Source organism: Phascolarctos cinereus, unplaced genomic scaffold (assembly GCF_003287225.1).
Source record: "Phascolarctos cinereus isolate Bilbo 61053 unplaced genomic scaffold, phaCin_HiC Scaffold_9;HRSCAF=440, whole genome shotgun sequence".
In the NCBI taxonomy this organism is placed as follows: domain Eukaryota; kingdom Metazoa; phylum Chordata; class Mammalia; order Diprotodontia; family Phascolarctidae; genus Phascolarctos; species Phascolarctos cinereus.
This window is the reverse complement of record NW_027556402.1, coordinates 112,321,439-112,343,543: the sequence shown is the minus strand read 5'-3', so window position 1 is coordinate 112,343,543 and position 22,105 is coordinate 112,321,439. Positions and strand designations below refer to the sequence as shown.

The following is a 22,105-nucleotide window of genomic DNA, read 5'->3' as shown; positions in this document are numbered from 1 at the left end:
TCCATTTTACAGATGAGGAAAACAGGCATCAAAGCTAAGTGACTTTTCTCAAGTCCACTTGTACAATACAGAAGAGAAAGTATTTAAACTCAGATCTCATTCCAAAATACTGTTCCCCTATACCCCCAATCACAGTGAAGAACTTGAATCATTTAGAATTACTAAAGAACTGGAGTTGTTTAGCTAGAAAAAAGGAAATAAGAACATTATCTTCAAATATCTAAAGAGATATTAAATCAAAGAGAAATCAGTCTTATTGTACCAGTCCAAAGAGAAGAATTAAGAACAATACAGAGGACTACCCCAAGACAGATTTCAGCTCGACAAAGAAATTTCTAACAATCAGACTTGTTCAAGTTTGAAGTGGGATGCTTTATGGGATAGTCACATCCTCTGAATTAAAATAGCTGAGATTAGATTAAACGTATTCCAAAGATGCTATACAGGGAACTCCTATACGTGAAGATCACCTAACAGAACCTTTGCAAGGCTCCTTCTAACATAAACATATTTAAAAAAAGCTCCCAGTAACAACTGTTTTAGATGCTTTTAACAACCACTGTTCCAAGTTGTTGTTTATTTTTTTAAATTCAATTTTATTTTCAGTTCCAAATCTCTTCTGTTGTTTTGTGTGTGTATGTGTGTGCTCTTTTAGGCAATTGGGGTTATGTGATTTGCCCAGGATCACACAGCTAGTAAGTGTCAAGTGTTTGGTGTGAGGCTGGATTTGAACTTGGGTACTCCTGACTTCAGGGCTGGTGTTCTATCCACTGCGCCACCTAGCTGCCCCTCCAAATTTCTTCTGGCTACTACTCATTAAGAAAGCAAGAAAAATAAAACCCATTACAAATTAGCAAAGATATGCCAAACAAATGTCTGAATTAGCCATGTTCCAAGGGGAAAAAAAGAAAAGGAAAATACTGTTCAATCTACTTAGTATATTAGAAAATATTGTTCAATCTACTCTCTGGTTATATTAACTCTTTCTGGAAGTAGAAAGCATATTTCATCATCAGTCCTCTGGAATTGTGGTTAGTCACTGTGTTGATCAAAATTACTGAGATGATTACCTTTACAATACTGCTGTTATTGCAGCAAATTGTTCTTCTGGTTCCACTCAAAGACATGTCTCTTGATGTCTTCGAGGTACAGACAGTAGCAGCATCAGTGATTTAATTACATATATAGTTTAACAGATTTTGGGGCATAATACCAAATTACTCTCTAGAATGGTTGGATTGGTTCACAACTACATATATTAAGTGTAGCTATTTTACCACATCCCCTCCAGCATCTGTCATTTTTGCCAATCTGATGGGTATGAGATAGTATCTCAGAGTTGCTTTAATTTGAATTTCTTTCAGTAGTGATTTAGAGTATTTTTCATTTGATACCTTCCTCTGAAAACTACAGCTATATCCTTTAACCATTTGCCAACTGGGAGATGGCTCTTATTCCTGTAAATCTGACTTGTTACCTAAGTATTTTAGAAATGAGACCTTAATCAGTAAAACTTGTGCAAAAATTTCCCCCAGTTTCCCGATTTGCTTCTAATTTCAGCTGTATTGGTTTTGTATGAAACTTTCAAATTTTATAGAAGCAGAATTATCCATTTTACTTCATATGAACCTATTTCTTGTTTGCTCACAAATTCTTCCCCAATCCACAGATCTAACAAGTCATTTCTTCAAGGTTCCACTAATTTATATCACTCTTTGTTGAAATCACGTACCCATTTTGAGCATATCTTAATATGTAGTGAGAATGTTGGTCTATGCCTAGTTTCTGCCAGACTATTTTCCAGTTTTTCCAACAGTAAGTTTTTGCCCCAGGGGCAGCTAGGTGCTACAGTGGATAGATTACTGGCCTGGAATTAGGACTCATCTTCCTGGGTTCAAATCTGGCCTCAGACACTTGCTAGCTGTGTAACCCTGGGCAAGTCACTTAGCCCTTTTTGCCCCACTTTCTTCATCTATAAAATGAGCAGGAGAAGGAAATGGCAAAACACTATGCCAAGAAAACCTCAAATCAAGTCACAAAGAGTCAGACACAACTGAAATAACTCAACCATAAAAGTTCTTACACTCATTTTCTTTTGTAAGTTGCACACCCAATCTTTTCCACTGATCAGCCTATTTCTTATCTAGTACCAGATTGTTCTGATAATTACCACTCTGTTGTACAGTTTGCAATCTGGTACCGAAAGGCCACATTTCTTAACTTTTTTTTTCATTGAGTCCCTTGATACTCTATTTTTCCACAATAATTTTGATTTTTTCCTAGCTCTATAAAGTCATTCTTTGATGGTGTGATTGGTATGGCACTGAAAAAGTGCATTAATTTAGGCAGAATTGTCATTTTTATTATATTGGATCAGACTACTCATGAGAAATTAACATTTCTCCAATAATCTAGATCTTTGTGTGAATGCTTTAAAAATGGATTCTTATACTTCCTCTGTGTCCCAAATATTTTATTCTGTCTGCCATTATTTTAAATGGAATTTTTCTTCCTACTGGGTATTGTTGGTTAATATAAAGAAATGATTTGTGTGGTTTTATTTTATATCCCACAACCTTACTGAAGTTAATTGTTTAGATTAATTTTTTAGTTCATTCTAGGTGTCTCTAAATAAGGCATCTTATCATCTGCAAAGAATAATAGTTCAGTTTCCTCACTACCTATACTTATCACCTCAACTTTTTTTTGGCCTTATTGTTATAGACAGCATTTCTAATACAATGCTGAATAGTAACGCTGATAATGAATATCAGTGATTCACCCTGATCTTATTGGAAAGGCTTCTAGTTTAAACCCATTACAGAAATTTGCTCTTATTTTAGATATGACATCATTTTAAGGAAAGCCCCATTTTTCCTGTGCTTGCTAGTGTTTTTAATGGGCATTTTATTTTGTACAAAGCTTTTTCTGCATCTACTTAAGTAATCATGATTTTTATTTGTTAATATGGTGAATTATGCTTACGGGTTTTCCCAATATTGAATCAGTCCTGCATTTCTGATATAAACCCAGATTGATCACGGCATATGATCTTTGTGATATTGCTGTAATCTCCTTGCTAGTATTTTATTGAAAAGTTTTGTGGTAATATTCACAAGGGAAATTGGCATACACTCTTTCCCCTCCACTGTTCTGACTCTCCTAGTGTAGTTATCCAGATCACATTTGCACCATAAAAAGAATTTGGTAGGATCACTTCTTTACTTATTTTTTCAAATACCTTATACAGTATTAGAACCAATAGTTCATCAAACGTTTGGTAGAAGTCACTTATAAATCCACCAGTCCTGGCAGTTGTTTTGTTTTTCTTATGGAGTCCATTTTTGGCTTAGTTTTTCTAAAGTAAGATTATTTAAATATCCTATTTCCTGTTCTGTTAATCTTAACATGATTTATATTTTTGTAAATGTTCATTCATTTCATTTAGATTTTCATCAGCTGGGCAAAATACCTCCTAGAAAATGTTATTTCATCTTCATTAGCTGTGAATTCATCTTTCTCCTTTTTGATACTGATAATTTGGTTTTTTCTTTTTTTCTTCTCTTCTTTTGATCTTTTAAAAAGATCAAATTAGCCAATCTCCCCCACCCCCCAAAAAAACAGAACTATCAGTTTATTAGTTCAATTTTTTAAAAAACTTTGTTTTGTTAATCTCTCCTCTGATTTTTAGGATTTTTATTTTGGTGTTCAGGGCTTTGTAAATTGTTGTGATTTTCTATTTTTTTTTTTTAGTTCAGTGTCCAATTTGCTGATCTGCTCTCTTACTGATGTAAGCATTTAGAGACATAAATTTTCCCCTAAGTACTGCTTTGGCTATATCCCACAAATTTTAGCAGGTTGTCTCATTGTTGTCATCATCTTTAATGAAATTACTGTTTCTATGATTTGTTCTTTGACCCATTCATTTTTTAGGATTGTATTATTTTGTTGTTCAGTAATTTCAATCATGTCCCAACTTTTTGTAAACCCATTTGGGGTTTTCTTGGCAAAGATACTGGAATGGTTTGCCATTTCCTTCTCTAGCTCATTTTACAGGTGAAGAAACTGAAGCAAACAGGGTGAAGTGACTTGCCCAGGGTCACACAGGTAGTAAGTGTCAAAGTCAAATTTGAACTCAGGAAGATGAGTCTTCCTGACTCCAGGTCCAGTGCTTCTAGCCACTGTGCCACCTAGCTGTTGTTTAGTTTCCAACTAATTTTTAATCCATGCTTTAAAAAGACCTTTACTGAATGTGACTTTTACTGCATTATGATCAGAAAAACATGCATTTAGTATTTCTGCTTTTCTACATTTTGGAGATTTTTTGTGCCCTAATACACCATCATACTGTTTTTTGATGGTGCCACCTTTTTTACTTAAGCTGAAGCATAATAGGTAACATTATAGCACAAGGTTTATAATTTTAAAAAAAGACAATAATGTATCATAAATGAGAAAGGGAACTAAAATATTAGCTCCTAACAAGTGACAATGACCTCATGCTGTACTTGGCCACAAGATTTTCCAAAATCTTACTAAGTACATTTTTTGCCAAATATCAAAAACACTACATTTTAATTGCAAATAGTTACTACTGTAGTCCTCTGATGGATCTGTAATTTGGCCTAATAATATTAGACTGCAATCATGCCCTTCCATAAGTTCACTCCAGAGGATCCCACCCAATATACTGGGAGGAAGTTCTCATTTTCTCTTGAGGTGTTATCCCCTAGTTGTCCCTTACCACACAAGAAGCCTATCATCTTTTTTTTATTATTATTATTTCTTTGACTTATTTTATTCTGGTTCTTGTCCTTAGTTCTTAAATGTTATTAAATGTTGCTGCCTGCTCATATCCACCTCAGCCCCACCCCGCCTTCAGAGTCAATTTTAAATACCACTGGTTTAAAAAAAGGGGGGGTTATTTCTGGGAGAAGTTTCAAATAATTAAATAAGTGCTACAATTTCCCATAAGCAATTCAACCCACTTTCCTCCTCCTCCAATTTTAATATTGTCTTTTTTCAGTCTCCAAGATAATAAGTACACATTTTCAAATGAGTTCTACCATTTAACCATCTCACTGCAAGTCATATTCTGCATAATACATCATTCTTATGGATGGGTTAGCCAAACCATTTTGAATGATTATGGACCTCATTATACAGGAAGTTTTACAACGTTCTAGCATAATGTCACCCACAAACAAGAAGTGGAAAACTTCATCTTTAGGGGAATCATTCTTGTACTTGTACTCTGTGTTTTATCTCTTCCAAAAGAACTCTGGCAAGCATGTCTTCCTGTTTTATGCCTCCAATAAGTGAGCTAAATAACAATCTTAATAATGCTATATCTTTCAATAAATCTTGCATAGTTTTAATGACTGCAGAGAAGATACCTTTTGGGAAAAAACCCTTCAAGAAGGTGTTCTACTTTACTGAATCAAAAGCTTCTTTTTGTAAATAAAAACAAGAAAAGTAGGATCTTGTTTAATGGCAAAAATCTTTTCTTTGTTATTATTGCTTTGGACATCAAACTGTGCCTTCCCTACTAATACCCTCATCAACTCATCAAGGATGGCCTCACTGTGTATATCTTTGCTACTGTTCAGTATTCACTATGTCTAGATCAGGGGTGGGGAACCTGCAGCCTCAAGGCCACATGTAGCCTTCTAGGACCTTGGGTGCAGCCTTTTGACTGAGTTCTAGTTTTACAGGACAAATCCTTTTATTAAGGGTCCTCAAGGCCACAGGTTCCCTACTACCCCTGGTCTAGAGCCTACTGATTAACTCCCCCAAAGAAAATATTCATGATGTATATAAGGCTTTGGGTGTGGTCTCTAAGTATTTGGCCTCTTTCACTACTTATGTCTACATCCCTATTTCCAAACATTTTTTGATGTCTCTACCCATTTAACTGAAGTTACTGGATATCATAAAATATGTTGATATAAACAAGATATTGGTGCAAAGGTTAAAAACATTTTCATGCTGGTCTTTTTTTTGCAAATACTTATCAAGACCACTGTGACTTGATGCTGTCATATACGCCTCTTTCCCATCTCTTTAGAAGACAGTCTTTGTTTTGGGGGTAGGGGAAGGAGGACAGGGTACTGGAAAATGGTTAATATGCCAAAACAAAATGTATTAATAAAGAGCAAAATAAGTGAAGCCTCATACTTTAGACTAAAAAATGAAAACAGGTTAAGACAGTCCATGCTTTATAAAACGTTCAGTAGATCCTTTAAAGACATACTGCTTTTTAAATTACTTTTACATTTTGATAGAACGCTGAAAAATGACAGTATACAAAGTACTTTCAGAAATGATTACTAATGACTACAAATATACGTTCTATATGAAATTAATTTTTCTATGTTGTCACCTGATTTTGATCCTCCAATTGGCTATCTAAAAATGTTGCATATTCTTTTATAAGGAATGCAATACCAAATAACCACCAAAATTGCAAATGTTTTGTCTAGTCTAGTACTTATGAATTCTAAAAGTAATTTTGTAGGAATTTTTTAAAGCTAAGAGTCATAGAATATCAAGAAGCACAAAACAAGGCTAATCAATAAATTCTAGTGGCTTTCACTTTCACCTCTTGAACAAAATACAAACTCAACAACTGAAATGCTTTAACAATCTTGTTCAAATTTACCCTTCTGGCCTTATACATTTCTCTTCTTCACATGCTTCAGTCTGACCAAACTTGCCCCTTTGCTATTCCTCACTTAACATTATCTCACATTTTCAGTCTTTGCACAGGCTACCTATACATCACTGCTTTAGAATCCCTGGTTTCCTCTTATATGAGGACATTCTTAATCATCTGCAGCTGGTAGTGTTCTTCCCACCCACTACCTTTTTATGTGATTTATATTAAATGTGCACATGATGTTTCCCCTATAGATGCTAGCTCCTTGTGGTAGAGAGTGTTACATTTTAGTTTGTGTTATCTCTAGCACCTAACATAACACCTGGTATATAGGCATTTAAGAAATGCTAGCTGACTAATTCTGGAAAACCTAAATTTTAAGTACAATCCCAAGATTTTTCTTACCAAAAATTAATCTGTAAACTCCAAAGGTATACAGAATCATAGATTTAGATACATAAGGGACCTTCAGAGGGAACCTAGCCCAATCCTCTCATTTTGCAGGTAAGAAAGCTGAGACCTAGTCAGGGTAAGTTACTTGGCCAAGGGCACACAAGGAGTAGGTGGCAGAGGCCATACTTGAACTCAGGTCTTCTGACTCCAACTTCAGCATTCTTTACCTTGTTCTACTCTGTCTCCCACTTACTGCACTAAGTTACACATAATTAAACACACATAGCAGGAATGCAAAAACAAATGCAACTAGTTTTTTTCATCACATCTGAACAATATTTATCTTTTTTCAAAACATTTCTTTGATACAATATCTATTTATTGTCTTTTCAACATCAACAAAATCAGCAGTTATTTTAAAATCATAAGGTTTCTTCAATCTTAGAACACAAGCAGTAAAGCACAGGCTGTGTAGTGCTTTTTTTTTTAATGAGATTTTTTTTTAAACTTTTTTTTTTGACAAGGCAATTGAGGTTAAGTGACTTGCCCAAGTCACAGAGCTAGTAAGTGTCAAGTATCTGGTCTGAGACTGAATTTGAACTCAGGTCCTTCTGACTCCAGGGCCGGTTCTCCATCTACTGCACCACCTAGCTGCCCCTGTGTAGTACTTTCTAAAGGGTTCTGACTACCTGAGTGAACAAAAAATTGCTCTTTACATAGACATTTATTTGCGACTGACTTTGTATTTATCATTTATAAAAAATAACTCATATTCTGTATTAAGGCACATATTACTTTAAAACCTACCAGAACTTGATATATGAATGCTTAGAGAAACAAAACCCACATTATTTGTAACAGTAACCTCTAATCCCTAGTTTCAGCTTATGGGACAGTCTACAAGACTATACAAAGTTCAAATCTTTGGTCAAACTTATCACCACTTTACTTTTAGTGACGGAGTTTTTACACAAGTGAAGCACCATTCTCTCCTCTGCCAGCAAAAGGTGGCTGGCATGGAATGCAATAGGTACCAGTAGAGGTGTAAGAAAAAAGGTAAGTCATGCTTACCACAAAAACTTCAAATAGATCTACAAATAATATGAAAGATCATTTAAGAATGGATGGCTTGTCTGTCAAAGGTGAAATTAAATAAAGTAATCCAATCCACTAGAGTTCCGAAATTAATCTATAAAAATTTAAGCTGATATTTCAAAAAACAAATAAAAATTCCAATATTCCAACATTCCTATAACAAAACTAATTCCTGTCTCGTCCAGAAAAAAGGTCAAGAACTTGTAAAGAAGAAAAAACTTGGGGAACATTTTTTTTCATATCTCTTAGCAAAATTATTTTAAAGACTACCATAAAGAAATGAAATCATCCTGACATTTCAAAAATTTCTACTATTATAATAAAGGCTTTTTTAAAAATCACAAAAAATAACTTATTTTCTATTTCTTCTGGATGAAAGTTTTACCTTAGGACCTGTGAAGAAGTCCTGCTCTGTGTCTTGTGCTCATTTGAGGACAACTGAGACTGTAACCCAGAAGACTGACACGAATATGCATGCTGCCGAGTTCCCACATGCTGAAGTCGAGGAGGTAGTGTTGATGGGGTTTTTATTGGCTTATTTGAATTCTTTGGCCCTCTGCAATCTATATCTGTGACAAAAATCCAAAAGAAATGCACAAGTAACCAGCAGGAAACTGTATGACTCACGACAAATTGAAAGCAGAGAAGAGGAGAGAGTAGGGGAGGAGGGGAAGGAGGGAGAAAGGGGGAGAGGGGGAGAGGCAGGGGGAGGCAAGGGGAGATTCTTACCAGGCTGAAAATGCTGTCCACCAGTGGAAGGTTTTTTCATCTTCTTTCCTGAAGACACCATGTTCCAACCTTCTGTAGAAGATGCCTGTTGAAGAGGTTTGAGGCTCTTCAGTGAGGAAGAACGTCTTAGAGGAACAAAGAGAATGAAAAAGATATTATCTAGGGTTCTAGGCTACTTCTAGTTGGAATTTTTAACAAGCAGTGTCTTCACATTTTATTTTCAGCTTATTACAGAAAAAGACATGAAACTTTAGTAATCTGCTGTGTGTCCAGGGGTGTTTTAAAGCTAGAAAACTAGTACTTCATTTTAAATAACTTGTACCAGCTCAGATGTACTTAAATAAAATTAATTTTATAACAATTAATATTTCATAATGAATTAAATGAAAAAATTTTTAACTGAAATGACTAGATAACCACATTAACAAAAAGTTAATAGCACATTTGTGAGCTTAAATGCACTGAAGAGTCAAGTTGAAAAGCTGGCTATCAAAAAAATTATTTTCTAAAAGTTAATGTAGACCACAAATTGTGAGAAAACACGAATAAATAATCTATAAATTACTGACTACGAAGTTACATTAAAGTTCTCCCTTTTTTAAAGTTTAGCAGAGAACCTGCCCATGAAAATTAGTCACAATCTCTTCTCTCTGTAGCCTTAAGTAATGACACTCTTAATGGGATGTTGTTGTTGTACAGTCATTTTTCAGTCATGTGTTTGACTCTTCGTGAGTCCATTGGGGGTTTTCTTGGCAAGGATACTGGAGTGGTTTGCCATTTCCTTCTCCAGCTCATTTTACTGAGGCAAACAGGGTTAAGTGACTTGCCCAGGGTCACACAGCTTGTAAGTGTCTAAGGGCCATTACTGAACTCAGAATTATGAATCTTCTGACTGCAGGCCAGGCACTCTGCCCTCTTAAGTTGAATAGGATCAGGTTATCAGATCTGTGATTTCACTGGTCTAAGGAACTCCTAGATGAGGAAACTCTTCCTAACAATACAGACCTGTACCTTCTCTGCAACTCAGAGTCCTACAGAAGTGACTTGCCCAGGGTTAACACAATCACTACTGTCAGAGGTTCAGGAACTGTCATGGATCTGAGGCCAGCTCTCTCCATCACCTACTCCACAGTGCTTCTTGATACGTGCATATTGGATAGACTATGGGAAGGTAGCAGCAGTAGATAGATATTTCACATTTATAGGGCACCCCTATTAAATACGAATCCAAGCAATAAGTTTGGTTTATTTTTCCCCACACTGAATAGGCTAGTTGTTTAACTGAACACCTCAGCTTCAATGCTGGGTAGACTTATTATTTTACATAAGAATAATTTTAAGGTTTTACAAATTGCTTTCTTCATAACATCTCTGAAAACTTATAACTGATATGCCCATTTCATAGATGAAAAAACTGAGGTTCAGAAAGGTTAAAAAACTAACCCAAAGCACATTCAGCAATACTAAAAAGTGCAGGGGCAATATTCAAACCCATGTCTTTCCTGACTCAAAGTCCATGATTCTTTCCATTATACCATGCTAAATTCACTCTCTGGAATAAGCATTCTACAGCTCATGTTGCAAAGAACCAGAGCTGTAAGACAGGAAAAATCTCCCAAAACTAGAGCAACTAAAATTTTATACTACGGGCAAAAATTTGCAGATAATGCAAATTTTTTCAAATAGTACCTTTATACAACAAAATATACAGATATAGTTATAATTTCATACGTAAAAATAAAAATATTTATGGTACTATAAAGTTTGCAAAACTTTTGATCCTCATGTTAGCCCATTTTACAAATAAACAAAGGCCCAGGGTTCAAGTGACTGGTCAATGGCAACAGAATTAGCAAATGTCAGAGGTAGATCTCAATATGGAATCTTTTTCAAGTCCACATCCAGGTGTTTTATTAAGTATTAAAATTATATTGCATATGATGATATGTGTACAAGATACCAGTCAATTTGTAAAGGGCCTGTATCAAATTAATAAAAAGATCGAGCAAAAAAGCACAAAGAAAAGTCAGATTCAAAGTTCAAAGATTAACTTTTTTAAACCTATCTGAGTGAACTGAAGAATCATTTGGACATTTTTTAAAACTGAGAATAAATTATGTTTCTTGAATACTATTCTTTAATCAAATTTAAACTTCTTTGTTTAAGGCCTGAATTGGCCTTAAACAGTTTGATATACCGATCTCTAAATGACCATTCTAATACGAAAAATTTGCAAGTGGGCAGACCCATTTGGAAGCAGTTAAGACTTACAGGAAAAGCAAGCTGGCACAAAAGATACAGATATAGCAATAGATCTAAAGATATATAGATCTATTGATATTTCTATGGTCAAATATGTTTATCTACACATCTATATCTATTTATAGATATTGATACCAATACATAAAGCTATAAATAAGTTACTACCTATAAATATATGAGACTATAACTTGCAAAGCAACTGACCATCTATACTGTCTTCACTGGGAGTTCCTTTTACTGATAGTCCCCCTCCCAATCTGCCTTAGTATATGTATATTATGCTAAATACTACACATTAATTGCTATCACATAAGACCTGAACATACTTCACTCCAAGCTCTTCCACAAACACTGGTCCGTTCTCAGAACGTTCTTGAGTATCTGTATTTTGAAACTTCCCATTGTGATCTAAACCCACCTGCAGAACAATATGAGAAAAAAGACTCAAAATTCATAATTCCTTTAAGTGCCCTTTAAAAATAGATTTTTACTTCCCTTTTATAAATGGACACTGGGACTTTTAAATCTAGCTATAAGAAGCAATCAGTGTAAACAGGAATAATTCAAATCATCTACTCATTGCTAAAGCCTACAAAAGAAAAGCACTCAATAAATCATAGCTAGACCATACTACCTTTTTCAAATGAATTAAACAGAAAAGTATCCTTTTCCACTTAGCTTTCAATAATCAATGTATTGGGAATGGAATGTGTCTAAACACAACTTTTAAGAGACTTTAATAACCAAACAGATGACTCCCACATATCTAGTTAATGCAAATCATCCTTGAAAATGTTGATATATGACTTTGTTAGCCTTAGCTCTTCTGAGAAATGCAATAATTTTAGGACAATTCTAAAAGACTCATGATGGAAAATGCTATCTACATCCAGAGAAAGAACCATGGAGTCTCTTTCTTTTGTTGTTTCTTGTCTTTTCTTCTGAAATGGAAATGGAAATATGTTTAATATGATCATACAGGTATAGCCTATATCAGATTGCATGTCATCCTGGGGACGGAGGAGGGAAAAATTTAGAACTCAAATTATAAAAGCAAGTGTTGAAAACTAAAAATTAATTAAAAAAAAGAAATAAAATGTTGATATAAATATATCTTATTTAAAAGACAAATAAAATTCATGGTTAAAACAGCACCATAATTTTTGTAAACTTAAAGATATTATTATGATGAGGAAAACTCTGGCTCTTATTATAATTTTTTAACAAGAAAATTATCCTTTTTTACAATCACATATTCAAGGACTAAACTTTCAACAGCATTTCTTGTAAAGTACTATTAACTAAAAACACCATGTATACATATTAAAAACTATGAGCTTAAGAGTTAATGTTGTGAGTCATCTGTCTACCAATCCAGATGGTGAACTGCTCTACAACTACCAGCCTTGGAGGAAGAGCTACAGCCCTGTGGCGCTGAGAGATGAAGGGACAGGTCCGTGGTCATGCAGCTAGTTTGCGGCAGAGCACCCGAACTAGGTCCTTCTCCCTCTAAGACTAGCTCTTTGTTTATTAAGCCACACCAATGCAAATATAGAATGTTAATTAAATACAAATTGAGAATGTGTGTTAATACAGAAAACATTTAATGTATATTTAACTGGCTAATATCTAATGATAACCAAACAGATCATTCCCAGTAACCACACTGTCCCCAGTCTAAGGGGGTTTATCTACCATTTTTACTGTAGATTACTAACAAAGTAGAGTGTGGAGCCTAATAAAATTTGTTTGCCATTGCTGAGTTAGACCTAGGTGCTACAGCTTAGCTAGGAGGAGGAGCAAAGAACTCCACATGGTAGGTGGAATGAAAAGATGACATCTACAAAATGACAGTAAATAACTCCCAAATTATTTTTTTCTTCAAGTAAGCAAAATATGCCCTTTCTCCAATCTTCACCAATTGAAAAAGTAAGAAAAATAAAGTCACTGTAATCTATGTTATTATCGAGCAAAACAAATTCTGGCATTGGTCAAGTCAAAAATATCTATGTCTCAATCTGTACTGATCCATCACTTCTATCAATAGGTGAGTTGTATATTTCACCATGAATTCTCTGAAATTTGAATTTATCAGATTCCTTAAATCTTCTGTTTAAAAGCTGCTTATTTTCACAATATCGACACTGTATAAATCATTTTGGTTCTGCTCAATTCACTCTGCATTAGTTCATACAAGTCTTTCCAGGCTTCTCTTAAACTGTCATCTTTATCATTTCTTTTTTTTACTTAATTGTTTTTATTATATTATGAATTTACAGTGGCATAAAGGGAGGATTATAATTTAAGAACACACTTTTAGAATTTTGTACCCCCATCTGTCAGCAAATAGTAAATGTTCTAATGCCAATAGTCTTGTTTCCTAGATAAATTTTAAACCCCTTCATCTTTTTCTTTTTTTTTTTTTTGGTGAGGCAACTGGAGTTAAGTGACTTGCCCAGGGTCACACAGCTAGTAAATGTCAAGTGTCTGAGGCAGGATTTAAACTCAGGTCCTACTGACTCCAAGGCCTGAGCTCTATCCACTGCACCACCTAGCTGCTCCCACCATTTCTTATGGTACTATTTATATCCTTTCACATATATACACCATGACAGAAAGAACTGCTATAAATACATATGTACATATGGTTCCTTTTCCTCGGGTATAGGACTGGCAGACACACCCCCCACACACACACACCCCCCCACAAAATTTAGTAGACTTCTGGGCACAGTTCCAGATTGCTTTACAAAACGGAGGGAACAATTCACAGCTACACTAACTGTAGCAATGTGCCCACAGACCCTCCAACATTTGTCATTTTCCTTTTCTGTCAATTTTGCCAATCTGATGGATATGAAGTACAAACTCATGAGTTGTTTGAATTTGAGTTCTTGTTCTTTTTCTCCCACAGACTTTCTTGGTAGACCTTAGCTAGTAATTCTAATACACAATTCATTAGGAGGAAACACATCACAAAAGCAAATTTAAGAAAAAAATTATTAATGATATCGAAAAAAATTCAAGCACTATTGAGGACATTTGGGGGGGCGGCGAGGGGAATTGGGTTTAAGTGACTTGCCCAGAGCCACACAGCTGGTGAGTGTTATGTGTCCGAGGCCAAATTTGAACTCAGGTCCTCCTGACTCCAGGGCCAGTGCTCTATCCACTGTACCACCTACCTGTCCTGGACATTCTTTTAAGGGACAGGACAAGAGGATGAGATTTTATGTACTAGGCAATAGCAACAGAAATTTTCTCATTTTATAAACTTGCATTCATAGAACCTATTCAATACTTTCAAACTATTAATGTGCACATAAAAAGTCCAAATTTCCTAAATCGTAATTAAAATCAAGCAATAAGAAAGTTTTCCTGAAATCAATGAATAATCTCAACATAACTCTCCCTCCTAATCACTTACTCTGCATTTATCTCCAACTGCATATTGCAAGCCAGCAGCAATGGAATAATCACGCTTTTGCTGAGCTGGGGGAAAAAATGAGGAGAACACAAGTAATTTATAATTTTTTCTGCTTAGTATACAAATTAAGACTTCAAAAAATAGTTGTCTACTGTTCTTATATGCAATTTGATGTTCTCACCTTGTTTAGACTGTAGCCAAATTTCATATTCTACATTTCTGTAGACAGTTGGGTTAAGTGACTTAAGGACTTTTCTTGATATAGGAAGGCATGTAGAGTTCCCATTGTTCTTCAGATGCTAAACAGACAAAACAATATAAAACACATGCAACACTGAATTACATTCTCATAACTTCTAGGTCTAATTCCCCAAATAAAAAACAAAAGTTCAATGCAGGGCAAAACTTAGTAATTTAGGAAACCATATATAAAATTTTAAATAGTAAATGGACACTAAACAAAATCAACTTTATGATTAAAGGTCAAAAGTTCAAGAAACCAATTTTATAAAATTATTATTGTAAAGTTACCACAGAGGAGAAAAATGAAAGGTTAAAAATTCATATGCTTTTGTAAAACTAACTAAATGAAAAAAGTTAAAACCATAAAAAAAATACCTGATTGCCTGACAGAGACTTAAATCCATTCATATCATTAACTGTGGTAGCTTTACCCCTACAAAGAATACAATCATAATTAGGATTTCTGCAAATAAAAGCATTCAAAGTTTCAGAAGTTGGCATCCTATTAAACCCAAAACTTTATTTCCCTACAATCATGAAAATTCCCAGTGTATTTAAGTATATATAAAGCTCAGCTCCCCTACCCACAGCAATTTTGTTAGGGTGCATCAAAGTGATTTTCTTACTAAGATCTAAAGCTTTCTATGTTCAGATTTTCATTTTCAGGAAATGTTGCTACTCACTCACTAGTAAGAAAATGCAAATGGAATAATTTGGTAAAGGTAACATTAAAAAAAAACATAAAAACCAGTTTTTTAAAAAATGTGAAGCTTGTCCCATTATCAATTAAATACCATAATAACAAAAATACCTTTCTAGGAAAAGGAATTACTTCTTTCATTTATTTCAAACACTATTTGATACATGAAAAATCCCATTACAACCAAAAAACTGGCAGAGTCCCTCCCTTAGGCTTCACTCAGATAAGATTTGCCTCATACCTGAAATTACTACTTCAATTTCATCACTTCATTCACGGATGAAACAAAGTGGCTCAGTGGATAAAGCACGAGTCAGTTAAGACTTGAGTTCAAATTTGGGCTCTGACATTTTCTAGCTGTGTCACCCTCAGCAAGTCACTTAACTCATTTGCCTCAGTTTCCTCATGTATAAAATAGGTATAATAACAGCAACTACCTCCCAGATTTGTTGTAAGGATCAAATGAGAGAAGAATTGTAAAGCACTTAGTATGTGCTGTATGTTAGTTATTGTTACTATCATTAGGCAATCATTTATTAAATGTTTGTGGAGGGCTTTGAAAGTTTGGATTTAATTGATGTTTTGGCAAAGAAACAGACCAGGGGGAGGGAGGGGCCAGAAAAGAACAGGCTTTTTTCTAGATAAAAACTTAGTAATTTAGGAAACCATATATAAAATTTTAAATAGTAAATGGACACTAAACAAAATCAACTTTATGATTAAAGGTCAAAAAATCAAGAAACCAATTTTATAAAATTATTATTGTAAAGTTACCACAGAGGAGAAAAATGAAAGGTTATTTGTACTGAGCTACCTTCTCCCTCTATCCTACACGGAGGATACCATTTAACATTTTCCATTTTCTCTGACGAAATGTATTAGGATTGTTCAATATATGATATATGATGCTACCCCAACTTAAATGCCCTTCAAAAAACTAAGAAAAATGAAAATCTAAGAATTTTAAAACAATGGTTATATGCTAATAGATTAATTATGTAAGAAATGGTGATAGGAGAAAAATCAATGGTACTAAAATTCATTCCTATCTGTTATCATTCACTGGTCTCAGAATTAATTTGTCAAGTTACCCATCTAACTGAATACAACAAGTATATGCAATATAACTGTGAAGTAATGAAGTCCTGCCAACTGAAAAATCTACTTTGAAAACAGTGGCCTGAATGAGAGGCAGGATGCCCCTTCCCCCCAATATGTACTACAGGAAAATCCAGAAGTTGGCATAACAAGAAAGAGACATCTTCCTTCCAGAACTGCACTAAAAGTCAACCACAAGAGCAATACAGGAAAGGAGGCACAAAACCCCAGTTCAGGAACTAAAGGCAGAGGAATTAGAAATCAAAGGAAACACCATCCAGGATAAAAAATTATTGCAAAACTAAAGAGAAAACAAAATTGCTTTCTGAAGGTGACTTGATGGTTTATTTAGAGAACTTAAGACTCTTACTGGGGTAAGAAATGATTATTCAACAAAAACTGCTGGGAAAACTAGACAGAAAACTGGCAGAAGTTAGGTACAGACTAATACATCACATCATCCACCAAGACAAGCTAAAATGGGTATATGACAAAGTGATATCATAAAGAAATTAGAGAAGCAGGGAAGAAAATACCTTTTCAGAACTGTAGATAGAGGAAATGTTTAAGACCAAACAAGGAACACAGGATCAAACAAAGTAAAAGGGATAATTCTCATCACACAAAATTAAAAAGTTTTGAACAAATAAAACAGAAAAGAAAAAAGTTGAATGGGAAAAAAATCCTTGTAGCAAGTTTCTCTAAGAGCTCTTATTTTTAAGATATATAAAGAACTGATTCAAAATTTATAAACCAAAGAGCTGGCAATTTTCAGATAAAGAAATCCAAGCTTTCAAAAGCCACGTGAAAAAAAAAAACAAACCAAACTCTTAATCTAATTAAAACAAATTTAAACAACTCTAAAGAGCAACAAAATGAACAAAAAAAAGGAAACTGGGGCAGCTAAAGAGCACCAGCCCTGAAGTCAGGAGGACCTGAGTTCAAATCCAGCCTCAGACCAAATACTTGACACTAGCTGTGTGACCCTGGATAAGTCACTTAACCCCAATTGCCTTAAGAAAAAAAAAAAGGAAACTAACAAATGCTAGAAGAGCTATGAGAAACAGGCACATTAATACACTCTCAGTGAAGCTGTGAATTGGTCTAGCCATTGTGGAAAGCAATCTGGAACCGTGCCCAAAAGTCTACTAAAATCTGTGTGTGTATGTATGCATGTGTATGTATATACATATGGGTGGGTTAGTGTATATATATGTACACATGATATAAACACCCACCCACCACACACATGTGTGTATATCATATATGTGTGTGTGTGTGTGTGTGTGTGTGTGTATGATATACACACCCACCCATCCACAACCATATCCACATCGACCCACTAAAATACTACTAAAATCTATACTCCAAAGAGACTGAAGAAAAAGAAAAAGGTCCTATATATACCAAAATATTTATATTCTTTCTGTCATGGTATACGAATGTGAGGGGATGGAAATAGTACTGTAAGAATGATGAAAGGACAGTTTCAGAGAAACCTAGAAAGACTTGTATGAACTAATGTACAGCAAAGTGAACTAAAATGATTTATATAATAACATTATGAAGACAAATAACTTCTAAAAACTTAATCTGATAAATACAAATTCCAGAGGACTTGTGATACTAGCCCACCTTCTGACAAAGAGGTGATGGAGTCAGAGTACAGATTAAGACATATTTTTTGGACATGACCAATACAGGAATTTGTTTTTTTGATTATACATGGGTAGACATCAAAGGTGTCTGGTACTAGTTAAAAAGTAAAAAATCCTAATAGACTAATATGATCAGAAAGCAAAGGAAAGTAACAACTTAGTACCCAATAAAAGTAAACACACAACCAAGGAAAGGACAAGAAGAACCGCTGGGAAACACAGAGAGGCACTGTGCAAAAATGGAAGGAGAGAATTTCCACTCCCCCCCCCCACAACTTTTTGTCATCTTTGTTAGTATTCAAATGACTTTGGGAAGGCAGACACACTAATACATCCACAGCTGGAGCTGTGGATTTTGGTGTACTAAGTTATAGAAATCAACTTAAAATTAACTGAGAATAGTTATGAAACCATAAATACCCTTTAATCCAGCAATCCCCCCAGGACTTATATGCCAAGGACATCAATGACGGTTTGGCTCCACATAAGCAAAAATATTCCTAGTAGCACTTTTTGGAGTAATCTATTAACTATTCAAGTGACACATGTAGAAAACCCAAATAAATCATGGCAGATGAGTTTTAACAGAATATGGTTATGCTACAAAGAATGTCAATGATTCATACGAACTGATGAAGAATCAAAAAAGCAGAAATAAGGGATGCATCTGTACTATATAATGTACACATTAAGTTCACATTGTATCAAATTCGGTGTATGTATTATATTGACTTTATTGGCAAGTTCACTAAAGAATTTTTTTTATTAGGATAGAACCAGATACACATCTTAGAATACTGGATTTAGAGTTTTAGCATCTGGATTCAAACTTCAATTCATCCACACTTACTATCCACATAAACTTAGGTTAAGTCCCTTAATATCTTCTGAGTTCTGATCCACAAAATTAGGGGGTTACAAAAGATAGTGCTTCCAGCTCTATGATGAAATTTGACCTCATGGACCAGGAAAACATTATGCACAATGACTATAGTAATGTAATTGAAGATGCCACCAGAGAACAACAGAAATCGGATCAAACGCTATGATTAATACCTGTCTGAAAAGACTAATTTTGGAATATCCTTCCTTTCAGTAGAGGGATGAACTTCAAATGAGGAATGTTGTGGTCATGATACCAGAAAGTTTTACTTAAAGCTTTTGCTGTTGTAGGCAAAGATGCATTATTCTGAAGTGTTTGTGGTATAAAACACGAAATACATTCTAATTAACTATTAGAAAATAAAAACAAGGCTCCATCTTAATAGAATCCATGTCCACAAACTACAAAAAACCCTAGTTCTTGATAAGAGTTATAAATGTTTAGCTCCCTCAGTGGCTGTTATTCTCTGTATAATATGCCAACTTTAAAAAAAAATTAGTATTTATGTACAAAGTGGTTCTTACTTGCAACTCTCTTCCTCGAATCTGATATTTCACTGTTAGCAATATTTTCTTCAACTACTTCAACAGAGGGCTCTAGCCCCATCAGGATTTTGCTAACATCAGTATTAAATACCTTCTCATAAAGCAATTCATAAAGGAGAGCTGCAATTGAAAAACAGAGAAATATATTTAATGGAATATTGACTTTCATTATTTTATAAGTACAAAACTGTCCCCAAGAATTAGTGGGAAATGGAGAGGCCCCCAGATGATTTTATCCTGTTAGCATGTACTGCAGATCAACCAGGCCCATTACAAGAATTTCAACTTCATTCCCACCTGCCTCTTCCACAATCTGCTCACTGGAACTCCTCCACTCAAACCACCCAAATCAGAAACACTGGAAAGTTGAGAACATAGGCGCTTCCATGAACCAGCCCTCCCTTATCTAAGGAAAAGTAATCATCCAAACTATCTCAGCCCTAGCTTTGTGTAAGCTGACTGTAGCATTCCACAATCTGGGATAATAATTTGTTTCATCTCATCAAAATCAAGGTTTTATACCTTGCATACCTCATATTATTTCATATAAAACACTTCTCTGGTATACCTAAAGCAGTAATACTTACACTGGCACATAGCAGAACTGTCTTTATACTTTATGGGATAGACAATATCATAATGATTTCCATTTGAAAAACACAGTAATACCTGAAGAGGGGAAAAAATATATTTTGGTAATTATCTGCAATGTTGTGGCCCAACTACTAAACAACTTCAAAATAAAAAGTCAATTACTTGTCCGCAAGGGAAGTTCAAAAACTTGTTTGCTTTCAACATTATTACATAGAATTCTTACATACTAAATGGAAAAAGTTCAGAGCAGTAGCTGTTCGAGCACTAGAAATTCTTCATAAAGGCAGTATTTAAATTGATTTTCCTTTTGAGCTATAATATTAAGCATTACATGGATTTATGTAAAGCAAAGCTGGTCAACATAATAAAACCATCAAGCAAAAATGTCACAAAAAAGGATTATTTTTTTTTACCAACATCAATTTCCCTCTACTTCCCTCCACCCAAAACCCTGACTTTAACAAAATGAATGTTGGTTTTAGCACTGTACAACCACAGCTTTTATCTCATTATATGCCTGTAACTTTTATAATCTATAAAAGATGAACACAATTTTAATGGACAGCACCTATCAAATACTCTTGCATGAAAGGTTTTCCATATTCAAATAACTTTAAGACTATTGTAATACTCAGTCTTTATATGAAAACATCCTAATGCATTAAGACAGAGCTACTCTGTAGCAACATCTTTCTGTACTTAAAATGTTAATACTCTCAGTGTAGTTCAATATGGTATTTTGCAAATAAGATGTAAATAACGACATACTCAAGTTAAAAGGTGGCTGGCTACCTTTCAATAACAACTTTAAAAACAAAATTTGGAAAACTTATAACCCATATGTTGACATCTCTCAAAGTAAGCTACAGGAAAAAAAAGTATGACTTGAAAATTTTAGGCTACAACTGAGCAGCTCCCTTACTCAATGTCCGTAAGAGTATTTAGGAAAAGTTGTACCTTTTCAGGAAAGTTATTTTCAGTTACATGAGAAGGAGCAGCATTTGGTTCCTGATAAATTACAAAATCTTTCCTGAAATTTAAAAAACAAAAATTAGAAAACTTCAGAAAAATCTGTCTTATGGAAAATACTCTAAGGAATCAGGCTTAAGATATAAATTTACCATGTTTTACAAATGCTTGGGGAGAAATAAAAAACTAAAACACTAAAAAAAAAATACCATGACTCCTTACATGTAGTACAAAAAAGGAAATAAATTCTTTAAGATAAAACACATGAAGCCACTGTAAAAAAGTGGAAGGTGGGGGGCAGAAATTATCCTCTCTACTTAGGAGAAGACACATATCAAATGAGACAATGTTCAGTGCATCTCATTTCTTTTAACATAGACTACTACTTGCTCTGGTTGTGTGGGAAGTATCTAGCTGTCTAAGGCTGATGAGACAATTTATTCAGTCTAGAAAATTTTTTATTTTTTTCCTTTACAAAAAAATGTTTTAACTTACAATTTTAAAACTGGCAAATTTACATTTGAAAGTAGTTTGTACTTTTAATGACATGAATAAATGTGCTCTACAGCTAATTAATTATAAAATGGCTTTGCTCATTTAACATTTTGAAATATGGTGAAAATTATTTTCCCTTTTTTCTTCACACAACGATTTTTGTATTAAGTGATTTAATATTTTTTATTAAAATAAAAATCTGTTACCTGTACATAAGAGAAAGGGCACTTATTTCCACTTGTCCAACCCATTCCTGTTTTGGAGAAAGAGTTTATTTATAAGTTTTTATATTTTTATCTTACCTTTGGTCAACCCACCCCCACCTACCTCTCACCCCCAGCGGTGGAATAAGGAGAAAT

The 22,105-nt window shown here is 34.3% G+C and overlaps 1 protein-coding gene across 1 annotated transcript in view; it reads right to left on the bottom strand.

Moving 5' to 3' along the window:
- OTUD4 (OTU deubiquitinase 4) overlaps positions 1 to 22,105 on the bottom strand; it is a 53,746-nt gene that overhangs the window by 15,665 nt on the left and 15,976 nt on the right. The window contains 11 exon segments of the mRNA XM_020978283.2: positions 8,532 to 8,715; positions 8,876 to 9,000; positions 11,464 to 11,555; positions 14,562 to 14,626; positions 14,743 to 14,860; positions 15,180 to 15,237; positions 19,668 to 19,686; positions 19,689 to 19,808; positions 20,276 to 20,357; positions 21,240 to 21,312; positions 21,953 to 21,999. Coding sequence (XP_020833942.1) covers positions 8,532 to 8,715; positions 8,876 to 9,000; positions 11,464 to 11,555; positions 14,562 to 14,626; positions 14,743 to 14,860; positions 15,180 to 15,237; positions 19,668 to 19,686; positions 19,689 to 19,808; positions 20,276 to 20,357; positions 21,240 to 21,312; positions 21,953 to 21,999 — 983 coding nt within the window.